Source organism: Cryptomeria japonica, chromosome 4 (assembly GCF_030272615.1).
Source record: "Cryptomeria japonica chromosome 4, Sugi_1.0, whole genome shotgun sequence".
NCBI lineage: Eukaryota > Viridiplantae > Streptophyta > Pinopsida > Cupressales > Cupressaceae > Cryptomeria > Cryptomeria japonica.
Window position 1 is genome coordinate 560,786,690 of NC_081408.1, and position 15,285 is coordinate 560,801,974.

The following is a 15,285-nucleotide window of genomic DNA, read 5'->3' on the forward strand; positions in this document are numbered from 1 at the left end:
TTTTTAGGATGATGGTTGAATAATGGTTGTATGAGGAGATATACTCTACACCTTTCTTCTCATAAATCATAAATAGAACCAAGCATAATGCAGGCTTGTTGTTATAGTTCTAGGAATCCTCTCTATTTTTGTTGTTCAATTATTCTTCACATATTCTTGAATCCCTACCTTAACATAAACCTTTTCACACATATTCATTTCTCTATGTACATAGCTCCTCTTTTTTGGATGATGGTTGAATAATGGTTGTATGAGGATATACTCTACTCCTTTCTTCTCATAAATCATAAATAGAACCAAGCATAATGCAGGCTTGTTGTTATAGTTCTAGGAATCCTCTCTATTTTTGTTGTTCAATTATTCTTCACATATTCTTGAATCCCTACCTTAACATAAACCTTTTGACACATATAACCCGACTTAATTTATAACATGAATGTATCGCCTGGATTGTGGTTCGTCATAGGCTGAAGGGGAGGTCCTCCCCCCTTGTCCAAACCTCTCCCTCTCAAGGCTTGGGTGTCTCTTCCCCTCCTTGAGTTGGGTCTGGTTAGATTTTTGATCTAACAAGCTTCCCCGTTTGCATGTCTGACCTTGTTGTTGGGAGGCTTTCTCCCTTGGTTAGTTTTTTTCTTTTCAATAGTCTTTGACTATGTTAAGGATCGACGCCCTAGTTAACGCTACTTTTTTAATAAAAAACAAGGGCCTTGTCTTGAATCAAGAATAGAGTGAACATCGAGTTGAAAAATTCTTTAGTAATGAGATATAAACTTGCAATTATTGTTTCATTCTATTGTGTCAATGCCAATATTTTAATGTTTACCAATATATGCACACCAATCATGCAATGCATAAAATAGTTTACACATGCTTCATTGAGTATACGAGGTTGAACAACTTAAGATTGTGAGGAGGAATTTGTGGATGAGGATAATGAGGTTGATAAGGTCGAGGTTGAGGTTGAGGATGTCAACATTGATGAGGAAGTTGGTAATGATAAACCAAAGGTAGTTAATTATCAATATTTACTTTTTAGATCATCTATGGACATTTATATTGCTTTGTACAAGTGCCTCTTAACTGAAAAATATAACATGAGTGATAAATTGGTATATTTGTAAGTATAGTCCATGTGGCCTCTATGGAGGTGTTGAATTTGGGAAACTATAAAAGCTGAACCTGCATAGAATGATTAAGCACATCATGTCCTTTTTTGTTGTCACAAAAGTGTGGTTGCAAGTATACAAGAAAATTTCCTTTACTTTCCTATGAAAGAATAAAAAGATATACAAAAAGAGGTAAGTATCATGATTTGTATCTTGAGTATGTGTTATATCTAGAAAGAAGGTGTGTCGTTGATAAAAATGTGCAAAAGGTACAAGAAGGTAAAGCATAGTACAAAAGAAAGGAAATAGGTGGGTGTTGCAAGATGATCTTATGGCAATGATTAGATGAGAAAGGGAAAAAGGAACAAATAAATAATGTTGAGAAAACATAAGGAGAAAATAAAACTTGATGAAATGTGTGTTTCAATATGATCCTATGACAATGATTAGATGAGAAAGGGAAAAAGGAACAAATCAATAATGTTGAGAAAACATAAGGAGAAAATAAAACTTGATGAAATGGTAATTGACAATAATAGTTTTTGTTGTTTTTTATTTTTGTGATATTTTAATAGCATTCATATGAATTCCATCTAACTTCATCATCTATGCAAACTCACCTAAGCAGTTATGAGGATATGGGAGATTAGCTAGAAAGTTTTCTTTATATGTTTCGCATTGCTTCAAATTTTAGTATAAAGTGTTCATGTTTATTTTACCTTAATTGATTTGAATCTATTGAAAACAATGTTTTTCTTTTAGGATGAAAGTATTTCTCTTTAAGATCTTTCAAAAGAACAGGAGTACATTTGATGAAAAAATAGAAATGAATGGTGATTAGTTTTACTCTTTGATTGAATACATTAGTTTTTTGTTTTAAGTCCTCCCCTATTTAATTGTATGTGCTTTGTATGCTTGTTTATTTTAATTCTTCCTAGTTGGAACTCCTAGCTTGAAAGCTGGCTACAATCCATAAATGTTTGGTGATGTCACATGGTAGTGTGGGGAGCACTCTTTATTGAGGTTGTTCTCAAAACTTGCTTGGAGCATGTAATTCTACATTTGGGAATCTATCAAAGACTACAATTATAAAAAGAAAAGATTGTATTACAATTGTCTAAATCACTAGATATCTATCATATGTACCTTTTTAAATTATAATTTTATATCCCTAATTATTTATGCCCCATATTTTAATTAAAAAAATGTTCTCCACTCATCTATTTCTTAGTAGATTTAAAAGTTTAAAATATTTGATATATTAAAAAAATAATAATGACGTGTATTAGTCTCAATAAAAAGTCCTTATATTTATAATCTTGAGACAACCTTACTAAGATTGCATTTACTAATTCTTTGAACAAGAATTTTTTTTCAATTAAACCCTTAAATAAAATATGACAAATTGCAGATTTGATCTATAAAAAAATATAATAGCTTGTATTTGTCTCAATAAAATATTCTTAAATTTGTATATTTCTATTCTTTATGATATTTTAATCTATTCATTTCAAGATTTCATTTCCTACTTCTAAATTTCTGCTACTCGGGTAAATCAAAGTCATTAATGCACTCGGTTCAAAGTAATTAATTGAAAATAGATAAACCCTTAAATAAAATATGACTAAAATCGCAGATTTGATCTATAAAAAAATTTAATAGCTTGTATTTGTCTCAATAAAATATTCTTAAATTTGTATATTTCTATTCTTTATGATATTTTAATCTATTCATTTCAAGATTTCATTTCCTACAAAATTTCTGCTACTCGGGTAAGTCAAAGTCATTAATGCACTCAGTTTAAAGTAATTAATTGAATTTTCTTTTTTCGTTACTTAAATTGCAGTTGCCAAAAGAAATTACTTAAAGTTCATGGGACAAAGCTCGATGTTCTCCAGTCTATTAATGATCTTCCTGCCATATAAAAACATATTTTCTTGATTAAACCTGTAAACCATTTGTGTTCTATTTTGTTCAATGTTTGTTAATCATCTCCTGTTTCGAACAAGATACAATTTACAAAGAAATGTCAAAAACTTATAGCCAGCAAGAAGAAAAGGGTGTTTGGAAACAGAAATATCATAATAGTGTACCTATGATTTGATCAACAATAACAAGCATAAGGGTTTAAGTGCCCCATAACGTTTTGATTCAACCATCTACCACGAAAGTTTTTAAAAAAAAAAATGGACCTTGTAGTAAATTTTTTATTTCATAATATGATTTTATTAGAATATATCAGAAGCAAATTTGGAGAATTGGTCATTTCGTTACTCTAGCAAGTGCAAGAGAGTTCTTACCATAATTGAAACTTTGATTGTCATGCTTTACGAAAATGAATATAAGAACTATTTCGGTTATTCTTTAGTATCTTTGATTAAGAAAATCAAGTCAAATCAAATTTTATAGTAATGCAAAACTGTTAATCAAAATAAAAATTATAAATCCTTAAATTATCTAGCTAAAAATTGCCGAAATTGCATTTTCAAATGAAAACCATTGAGCGACAATGATGCTATTTTCACCGAACAGTACTTATACCATCCTGGTAACTCAATTGACACACAACTCATATCATCTCTAATTAGTGAGTCAGCAAAGGTTGTAGTAACTGCTTTTTCTAGTTACCTCTGAAGTTCTGCTTTCTACAATCAATCTAAACAATATTTTTGGCGGAGGAAACAGAGGTTTCAGAATTGGAGATAATAAGTCTAGAAGTCTTTATCATGGCAATTTCTAATGTTTCGCCAATTACATCACATTTCTAGGTACTTTACAGCACTTATTGTTCATCAATGTTGTGCAGACATATCGACAAACTTATCATTCAGCAGTTGCTAAAAAGTAAATTGATAGACAGATATTCTCATATACTAGTCACCCAATTTTCAGCAGGCAAGATGGTAGAAGTATTTATGAATTTTTTGCAGAAATTGCATTCAGAAACAAAAAATTATTGAACGAGAGATCCTAATGTCCACAACAAACTTTTCAAGGACATCTAACATATTTTGGGCACTCAATTGCCACATCTAGTTGTACTCTTAGGATTCAACACCATGGTCAAACAAATGGTTATAAGCAAATGCTTCAAAGAGTATCTATGCCATTTTACTCTCAGCAAAGACTCTGAATGGTTTGAAAGCTCCCCCTGCAAATTTGTGGTCTTAATGTATTTCATACCTGAACTAGATGACTCAAGCTGAGACAATATGGAATCTGGATGCTGTCGGAAGTGCACGATAATTGTGAAATTGCAGCTGCTGGCTCTGTTAAGCCATTTACAATATATTCAAAATTTGTTTCACGATGCATACACAAAGCACACTGAAGTATGTAGTTGCTGCTTTTGAAAGTTTGTGGACAACTGAGAATTTGAGCTCTACCATTGTGCAAATCAAAAGCAAGCATCCAACATACTAAAAAACGAATTGATTCATCATATTACAAATTAAGCTAGGAGTAGTCTATTATATAACCACAAGGATAATAACATAGGATCTTTCTCATGGATTGACTAACAACAACGACCTCAGCAAAGAAAGTAAATTCTTAAATCTAAAAGATAAATACACCCAGGAGACCAATAAAGACCAGCAACTATGTAATATTACAATGACTACTAACATTAATTTGACGTTATGAAGAAAATGTCACTCTTACAACTCTATTTCCAATGGTATCCCACAAATTTGAGCGTAAAGATACGATCACATCTATCTATGGAAAGCAAATAAATTAAATCTAAGTACAAGCATTGATCACAAAACATACATGATAAATAGGCAAATACATTTTCCATTACCATCCAAATCGTAAATGCACGGGTGTAATTACTAAAACTCTAATTGTACATTAAAACAAAAATTCAGAAGTGTACTTAATTTTACAAAAGCGGTTTTTCTATACAATAAGAAATGTGATTCCAACCACATTATCAAACTTATGAAAAAGACTAAGGTCTAGAAATAAAATGAGATTTGAAACCAAAAATGTAGGACAGAGAGCACAAGCATAAGCCATTCTATGTGCTAAAAGGACCTTGTAAATATATTTATCCATCTGAAGGGATCATTCTTGTGATGGGGATTTACAATAACGTCTATTCAAAATTAGCCATTACACAATCTAAAATGTCTCTCAAATTAGTATAAATTGATTCGCCTTTGTTACAAGTCCTTTTCAAATAGGCCTGCCTCCAAAAATAAAAATGATTTCTCATCATGTCTACAAATCAAATAGGACATCACAAGTGACTTATCCATGATTTGGAATAATCCTTGTAAATATAGATCCATACCAAGCTTTGTCACTTTGTTTTTCCACTTAAACAAAAATATTTTGTTACACCTGAAAAATAATTACAAACAACTACAAAACGATTAGATCCCCTTGAAATGTAGCCGCATTGTAAAATGACTAAAAATTAAAAAATACCAATAAATTCCAATTTGTAATGAAATACTATGTCATATGAATGATTCAAATATCACTCGTCAATAACTTTAAACAATTATACCTACATCTAGAAAATATGAAAACAAACAATAGTATTTTGACAAGTTATTCCAAGCCAAAACTGTTTAGATTGAGATCATACTTTGCAATTTTGACTAGCATCATGGCAAAACAAAACTAACAAAGCAAACCAAAAACAAAGTCAAAAAGTTAAGACTTGGACAAAAAAGCCTTCGCATGGTCTCTTTAATTGCTCCCCAATTCTAGTGAACATATAATGATCAAATAGCATCTTGAAAAGGATTGACAGTTTAAACAAATTCACCTCACCAACTATCATGGAATTGTATATCCATCTTAAAACATTTGTTAAACTATAGCTCATACTCAATGTTCCTAAAATGTCTTATGAAGAAATATAGCTATCTCATCCACTTACACGTCACTCACGTACTAAAGGCTATATCTTCTTCAATGATACCATCCAAATTGTCTTAATTTTTGGCTAGTGATGGTTGCACCAAAAGCTTCAAAATAATTAGTGACACTGACTGCCAATTCAAATAAAGATCAACAAAATTTATTTATTTTCTAAATTTCACAAGTACTCAAAGTTTCTCTATTATCGTTCTTACTTTTCCTTCTTAAAAATCAACCGAACACACTATTTACTAAAAACTATATCTTCTTCAATGATACCATCCAAATTGTCTTACTTTTTGGCTAGTGATGGTAGCACCGAAAGCTTCAAAATAATTAGTGACACTTACTGCCAATTCAAATAAAGATCGCCAAAATTTATTTATTTTCTAAATTTCACAAGTACTCAAAGTTTCTCTATTATGGTTCTTACTTCTAAAAAATAAACCGAACACACTATTTTTCTTATGCATGCCTACAGTGGTTGTTCACAAAGGATAGACTAAGGATAAGTGTAATATCACACCTATTCATTAAGTTTAACCTAAGATAATAGTCCTTTGGTATGGTGCCCTTTCATCCATGTTGAACACCAAACTTCAAGTTTCCTCTTAAAATCTGTATAATGCTCCAAATACTTTTCAATTTTTGCTGTTCATCCATGTTGAACACCAAACTTCAAGTTTCCTCTTAAAATCTGTATAATGCTCCAAATACTTTTCAATTTTTGCTGTTTTTTCAATTGTAATCACAAAAGGATAACCAAAATTTTCATCATTCACAATTTTCTAGATTCTAACAAATGTACCATCCTTTTGACATCTAACCATAGTTACCATACCAATGACGTTATTTCCTTCAGCACTTACAATGTCAAAATATAAAGTCCCCCGCAAGATCCATCTAAATTCCCACACTACACAATCTCTAATAGCAAAAAATAACAAAAAAGAAAAATTCAATAAAAAAGAGTCATTTATCATGCTAATTGAACACAATTACACAAAAAAATGGCACCTATTTGATAAATGAGAGACAAACTTATCTTACTCTCTAGTAATCTGATTTGCAAGTAAACGAGTTCAATCCTGTTGCTAATTTAAACTAAACATTGTAGGGAAATAATATGAACAAACTTACAAGCCATATATCTGATATTCTTCACTTAGACAAAATAATGTATACAAATAATCTATTATTTCCTCTGACCAACCTAGAGAATTTAAACAAACTTTATCTTGTACTTGTAATATAAACTAACTAATTTTAAATTTAAATTTTACAAAGAAAATTACAAGTTTCTATCTACAATAGCATTCACAATGAGAACATGACTCTAGGTCTCTCACTATAGATAACAGACTTGCTTAAAAAAATCCCTTCAAGGCCACAAACAAGTGTTTTGCACACTTCAAAAAATCAAGCAAATTTGCACGTTTATAATAACAAATAATAAACGCAGATTGATTTGTATAGTTTGCTTTTGTATTTATGGTAATATATCCCTCGCTTTGCAGAAAGGTCCAATTCACATTGACTAGCCACCATAAGCTTTTCTATTAACCAACATGTCTGTTGAACTTAGCCAAAGTCTTTCTAAAGAAAACACACTCAACCAACGTCATTCAAAGAAATCAACAAATGGTACACATGCTCAACCAAAGCAAAGAGCAATTTAATTATATCCAAATAATCATATGCAAGTGAAGAGGATTAAGGCAAATTCATATGTTAATTTCATAATTTTTAATTATGGGCAGTAAGGCCCATGGGTTTGACTTTGTAATAGGATCACTTTGATCTGAGCTGATTGTGATGGTATATGTTCACAATTTGGTTGCATGATTAGTCTCCTGTACCCTGAAGATATATACTACATATCACTAGCACCAAATTAAAAAAAAAAAAAAGGATTTCATCAGATATGATTACATGACGTTCAACTACTTGTTCCAGTTTGCACCTGTCAACATTGGCTTTCATGAATAATGATGATAAAGACAAAATCTATTCTTCCATGGAGCTTTGGAACAGGGGACAATGGTATTGGAGTACCATGGACCGGATTTGAGGATGGCAGAGGGCAGTGGCTGGCAGCAGAAATACACACACACACACAAAACATGGGTCCGACAAATATTAGTTAATATACTAATCCCTCTTAATTAGGATAAAAGAGCACATCCCCACATAGTTAAACCTATAAATATGGAAGAAAACTGGAAGAGAACTCTCTCCCATATCATCGTATAATCAAATATTGAATTCATACATTATCTGACATTGGAGGTCACCCCCTCGAAGTGCCCTGCTATATTTTTTATTTTTGCATTTATTTCCAAGAAATACAATAACAAGTGGAATCAAAGCTACGATTTGAGCCAACATTTTGAATAATGCCAACAAGAAATAGATCAACTGGTTCGTGCAAATTTGGATCTGATTTTGTTTTACGTTTTGAGGTATGCATTAGTTAAGCGTGTAATATCCCTTTTTGTAAATGCCCTAGTTTTTACCCTAAAAACACAATTCCAAGTAACTTTCCTCCTAAGGATAGGTACATAAACTTAATCATAAATATCTCTATTTTATTGGGAAAATTCAACCATAGGGAAGCTAGGATAAGGTGCCTTAGAATCCTCAACCCTAGGCCCAAGAGAAGACATACCATCCCCCTTGAAATCATGTGGCCAATGCCATCCATGTGAGGTGGTGTACCTAGTGAGGTGACCTATAACCGTTCCCCTTCATCTTGCCATCCATTTCCCCTTCATTGTTTGCCCTTTCACACCTGCTGGAGTCTTGTATGTAACCGCACCTTATGGATATTTAATAACACATTAAACTAGGCATTAAAACGATATACAAATGCTGGAAATATCATGTGAGATTGCTGTCATTGATGTTATCATATAGGTCTTTCATAGGAGACACTCCTTAGTGATTTGGTTTCCTAAATATTATTAGCCCAGGCCTGATCGTTTCACCTAGCCAGTGGTCCAAGTTGAGTTTCAAAAGATTGTGAAAAAGTGTACCAAGACAATCTTCTCATTAATTATGGCACAAGTATAGGTGCCATAGCAGGGACATGACAAAGCTCTCAGAAAAAAAAAACATGACTATAGCAGACCACCTCGAGGAGGTGATGTCCAATAATCAGATGAAAATGTTTGATGATATGATGATATGGGAGAGAGTTCTTTTGTATTAGTAGGCTTAACTATGTGGGTACATACCCATTCATCCTAATTAAGAGGGATTAGTGTATCAACTGATATTTATGTTAGGGTTAAGCATGCCACAAGTGCTTATCCTTATTATACTTAGAAACATATATTATGAATATGTACTTAGGAATATATCATATCAGGATCATAACATTCATAAAACAAAATTCCATGTTGACACAAATGGGTGATACAATAGAATATCTACTGTACTTCTAGCTGATCGGTGGCTGTGACATCATTGGCATCATGGGCAGTTTATGGACTGCAGCTCCTTCAAAAAGGCCCTCTAACAACTATACAAAGTTCAAGAGTGATTCTTGGCGATAAGATGAGACAATAAATAGATGGTCTTCGGTAAGTGCTATTTCACACATTTGATGTTTTGATCGAATGTATATTTGGTCAGGTAATAAGCTCCATGCATATCAACTCACTTTTTTGTCCTTTTGCTACACAGTCCAAATTTCTAATATTTTCATACCGTGGCCCTAAGAGAGAACAATGCAATCAATCATATTATGATCTACATAAGTCGAAATTAAAACTTTGTGTGAAGTACACATAGACATGGTTTATGTATTGTCATATTCATCAAAAGTTGTAAAGATAAATGTCAAAGTGAGAATTGGAAATATATACACTTATTTACCAAACAACAAATAGCATTCCTTAAGAAGTGGTTTAGGAGGAAGAAAAAAAGAAAATAAGTTGACAAGTGATCCAGGAGGTTAATTTCTATATCAAGCTTTCATTTTAAACCAAAGTATAGCTGAATTATGTCAATGGATCTACATACAAGTAAATCAGCTTCAGGCAGTGGAAATTCTTTCTCATGGGGAATATACACGGCCTAATGATGTGTTACGATGCATGTCTGCCTGTATTCAACTTAAGGATAAACTCTTAAAATCTTTCATTTTCTAGATTTTGTTCAACTTGCTCTCAGTCTGTTATGAAAAATATTCATTGAATAATGTCAGAATTGAAACAATGGTCATCCTACCCAAAGACCTAATCATTCATAATAGAGAGAGATTTCACAAGAAAATATTTTAATTTTGAGCTATTTGACGACTTCTAGAGCTTGTGTTGGAATTTTCTATATATTGCATTCCATACTTTCATTAGCGGAGCATCTTCTAATATACATACGTTCTTCTGATGCAATACACAGTGACATACCACATATTTACTTTAGGGAGTGTTCATAGTTTACGCACATTGTCCTAGATGCTGACTGAATAAATTAAAAAATTTATTGATTGCTTAGAACTACCACCTGCGATTTAGTGGTACCTAATCCAGCTTTGTATCTCTGAGTGGAGATTATTTAAAAGGTCAAAGAAAAATAATTATTACTCTGAAAACACCAGAAACAGATTATTGTATTAATGATATTTTCCTTTGTGGCGGGTTTTGTTCTAATAAAGCTCAGCGTCCACGTCATATAGAGCAGCCTAACATACAGAGATTGGAATTTTTACATCGTTAAAGCATGTCAAAACTTGAGTTAAATCCAAATGAGAACATTCATGTTTGTAATTTTTTATATTATATACTATTCAAGGTAAGGAAACCCTAATACATCAAAAACTTAGGGTAAGAAACGTGCCCTAAAGCTGAGACATGTAGAATTAATCAATAAACCCTAAAAGATCAAAATACAAATAAAGGAGTGCAACGACTCAGTACGTTCATATGGGCACGTATCTCCTGAGGGCGTGCTTGCCGGCGACTACAGCTCCGACAGCGAGGCCTCCGATGGCACCAGCAACGGCGGCGGATCGTATACCGGCGGCGGCCCTAAAAAGAGCCCCTGTGCCCAGCCCGGCTATGACGCTGTTAATGGAATCGTCCGTCCCTCGCGCCGCCACAATCCCACTCTCCAGTCCAGCATAAAGAAGTCCTATTACCCCCAAACGGTTGCCGAACTTTCTACCCGTGTGACCAGAACTATTCAAAACCCTGTTAATTCTAAGCTTCGTGGAATCTCCCGCTTCTGCGGCTTTCAGGCCTTCCACCAACCCCACGGCGGCCCCTGAAACGGCGCCCGTTAAATAAGCGGAACCAGTGTAGTACGTGATGTTATCGCTAAACGATCTTCTCTTCAAGGCGGCCTCCTCTTGGAAAAGAAACTCTGGAGTTGTGGGGATTTGATAGAGGCTTTTTACAGGCCTGATGTCAAATGCCGGGCCATGCAGGTCTTCATATGGATTGTACAGCCGCCTCCCTCCCTCCTGATTTTGTGTCCCCTCTGCCGAGCCGCTGCTGTTCATGTTTCCTGTGATTCGATCTCGCGATCTCTGACACAAAATAACAAGCAGAAGATGGAAATTGAACAGGAGGAGACTGCCAAAAACCTAATTTGCCGACTCAACAGCAAACCTCCTCTTGAGGTTGCGACATTCAGAAATAATCTTAACACGTGCAAACTAACAAAATTCAAACAGAATATTTGATAAGAAACAAAATTCGCCCTAATTGCTCAATTTAGGTCAAGTAATTGAGCACAAATCGAATTAGGTTAAATGTAATAGGAAGAGTGGACTGATTAGAATATCAACTAATTGTAGACTAAGAATGGACTGATTAGAATATCAACTAAGAGTGGACTGATTAAAATATGTCCAGATATATCAGTTGAACGATGATTGTTAAATTATTTTAACTTCTTTTTTATTATATTAAACAATAATAAGAGAAGTACAAATATGAGAATATTAGTGCTAAATATAAATCTCATCAACAATTTTTTAATAGAAATTATGTTTGAAAATAAAATTAGACATTGATTAATCAATAATGATAAACCATGGCAAAATTACTTTTATTTGTAGTTACAAGATTGCTTCGATTCTTTTATTAATAGGTGACTTTAAATATATTTCAAATTTAGAAATGTAACGTCATTCCCTCCTTACTCAAGTAGTTCCCATGGTTGTTTATGTTTTTAAGTTTTTGAAACAACGGTTCAGATATGACAAATATGAGAATATTAATGCTAAATATAAATCTCATCTACAATTTTTTTTTATAGAAATTATCTTTGGAAATAAAATTAGACATTGATTAATCAATAATGATAAACAATGGCAAAATCACTTTTATTTTTAGCCACAAGATTGTTTTGATTCTTTTATTAATAAGTGACTTTAAATATCTTTCAAATCTAGAAATGTCAAGGCATTCCCTCCTTACCCAAGTAGTTCCAATTGTTGTTTATGTTTTTTAAGTTTTTGAAACAAACGGATCAAATATGAGAGATGATGACTTATCCACCAAACGTTGTACCTTCTGAAATAGGATGAGATAGTGAAAATGACTATTAAATGATCATGATTAACCTATCAATTCTATGAGAATAGAAAATATATTTTTACCCATTAATATAGCCCAAAAGATCACTTGGGAGTGCTTGCTTCAAGTTGTTTTAGTTATGCATCTAATTTAGCTAGAGTTGAGCTTTATTAAGATCCTCATGTTTGCACTTTAGTTCTCCTAGTTTTAGCTCATGGCATATGTGTGCTTTCTTTATAAGCACCTCATGTACAATTGTAATTCATCCTATAATCTTTTTTTTTTTTAGGAATATGGCATATTTTTCTTACTACTCTAATTTGTGGAAGGCATTCTAGTTTGTTGTTTGATTTTGCAGGCTTGTCTTGCAAAATTTGTCATGCTATCAGAGCGTAGATTCAATAAACCCATTCTCGAGCTTTGAGAATTTCTTTTCTTAGAAGCGTTTCAGGGTCATCAAGTTTGCCTTCTTGTGTGGATTTGGAAGTGGACAATTTTTTATCAGCTTTTGGAGCAAAACCAATATAAGATTTTTTGTAGAAATTTTCCTTTTTCAAAAACTTTCTATTTTCAAAAATTTCCATTTTTGTAAACTTCTATTTTTGGAAACTTGTTATTTTTAGAAAGTTTCTATTTTTGAAACATTCTATTTTTGAAAAGTTTCTATTTTGGGCTTCGGCCCTAGCTCACCCGGTCATGGATCGCAACTTAAGGCGTGGGTATGCTCCCCATGGTCTTGAGTTCGAGTCCTCGGCTGTGTTAACTCTGTGTGTGTTGCTACCTTGTGAGCGGGTCGTACACACTGGGGGATTAGTCTCGCTTCGGTGAGGACACCTCCAGATTCCACGATAGTGAATATAAAAAAAAAAGTTTCTATTTTTGGAAACATTCTTGTGTGGGGGAAAAAGTGACACTAAGCAAACATGCCCTAATCTCACTTTCAATCACACATTTGTGGAATACGAAAGAGCCTAGAGGTATCACACAATTGGCTACTTCTTTTTGTGGAAGAGAGAGCCACGGGCTACCTATTAGGATTTCTATTCCTTTGTTGTAATTGAAAGATAAAATGATGCAAGTTCAATCCCAAACCCTAAAGTGCAAGTATGAACTAATAACAAGATTTGCAGAATTGAACTTAAATAATGGAAAGCTGTAAACACAAGGACAAGACAAGAATGTAAATGCATACCTGGTGTTAAAATTTGAGTGGAAATGTTCGGGACGGGGGCGCGGGCGCCACTGTCCTGATTCTGCCCCTGAAACTGCTCCGAAAACTGTTGTTTTGCACTCTGGAAAAGCTGTCAAAAATGTTGAAAATGCTGTCTGTCAGGAGGACCAGGGCGCCCAACGCCCCTGTCCTTGCAGGACCAGGGTGCCCCACGCCCCTGTCCTGGTCTTTTGCTCTGAGATTTGGTGGGAAGGTCGGTCTCAGTCTGCTTCTTCCGGATCTGCAACTTGCAGCGTCGTCTGAATTCTGAAACCTGCACTTATATCTGAAAAGGTGTTTGGGCGGCTATATAGGGTTTTGCCTTAGTCAAACCCCCGCTTCGGTGATTTCCACCTCCACGAATAGCCAAGTTGTTTTGTAAAATGTATTGTGTGTGCAGACCTAGTGTGTGTGCAAGGTCCTAAAATGCAAGAAAGCAAACTAGAGCAACCTAGAAAGTAAACCCTGATTGCTTGTAAATGATAATGTAAATGCTCTAAATCAAGATGCAAAGTGATCTAAAGCATGAATAAAGGATATATTGAAGCTTATGCAAAGACATGAAAACAACATGAAATCATACCCAACCCTCAAGGGAGGAGTACAAGCCAATCTTCAGTCGGTAATCTCCTATTGTTCTTCAATGTCTTCCAAGCCCTAAATGGATGAATGAAATTGATAAATGCTTGATAGAGGGATGTTGAATGTTGTTGAAGTCTTCAAAGATCTGCTCTTTCGCTGCATAGAAGGTCCTTGAAACCAAAATTCGTCTCCTTTCCAATGAAGAAAGATAGCTCTTATATATGAAACCCTAGGTCTTAATTTCAACTTTTGGCCGACCTAGAGATTGAATCTCCCGCCAATTTCTTGGGGTTAAGCTTTATTTTATGATTGGATCGCGCTCCTAAAATTTCGGGAAAAATGTCCGGGACCATGTGCACGCCGGGCGCCATGGTCCCGACAACTTTTCACCAAATTTTCAGGGCCGTCGGATATGATGATTTTAGAGCGAATCCCGAAGTTACAGCTGATTTCGAGATGTTTTGACCCCCGAAATCAAGCCCCCAAGTTCAAAATAGGACCTAATCAGGGTTTTTGATTAAATGATGCATTGGAAGAATAAAATGAAAGGGGCACACTTTAATGAAAAGGGCCCAACTTTATGATATGGGAGATGATAAAATAGGACCTTAGACCTAATTAATTTAATTAATTAAGTGCTAAAGGGGAAATGCAATGCAAAATGCAAAATGCGCCAAGGCGGGTGCTAAACTAGGTGTGAAATTGTACCACCCTAGCAAGTGCGTACAATTTACGATGCTACAATTCTATTTTTGAAAAGTTTCTATTTTTGGAAACCCTTTCAAGCCTCCAAGCCTAGTTTGCCATGCAGTTGGTTTTTTACCATAACTTGCTCATACGACATCCATTTTTAAACTTCCACATTTTGTTGGAAAGCTGGTTTAGAGGGCTATTTGAATTTGTAGATGATTTGATCTATTTTTCTCCTATTGATTGTAGTAGATCATTGAAGTCAGCTATCTTTTTTGCACTTTCGGGGCCA

The 15,285-nt window shown here is 34.0% G+C and overlaps 1 protein-coding gene across 1 annotated transcript; it reads right to left on the reverse strand.

The window, feature by feature from the left end:
• Positions 1-4,939: 4,939 nt before the first annotated feature.
• Positions 4,940-11,800, reverse strand: LOC131029460 (mitochondrial import inner membrane translocase subunit TIM23-2). The gene is made up of 2 exons (XM_057959957.2): positions 10,907-11,800; positions 4,940-5,456 (listed from the first exon to the last, which is right to left on the reverse strand). The coding sequence occupies exon 1, from the start codon at positions 11,488-11,490 to the stop codon at positions 10,909-10,911; it is 582 nt and encodes a 193-aa protein (XP_057815940.1). The 5' UTR covers positions 11,491-11,800; the 3' UTR covers positions 4,940-5,456; positions 10,907-10,908.
• Positions 11,801-15,285: the final 3,485 nt, after the last annotated feature.

What these genes read in the sequence shown, in the direction of transcription:
- LOC131029460 (XM_057959957.2), bottom strand. Translation starts at nt 11,490, where the DNA reads ATGAACAGCAGCGGCTCGGCAGAGGGGACACAAAATCAGGAGGGAGGG.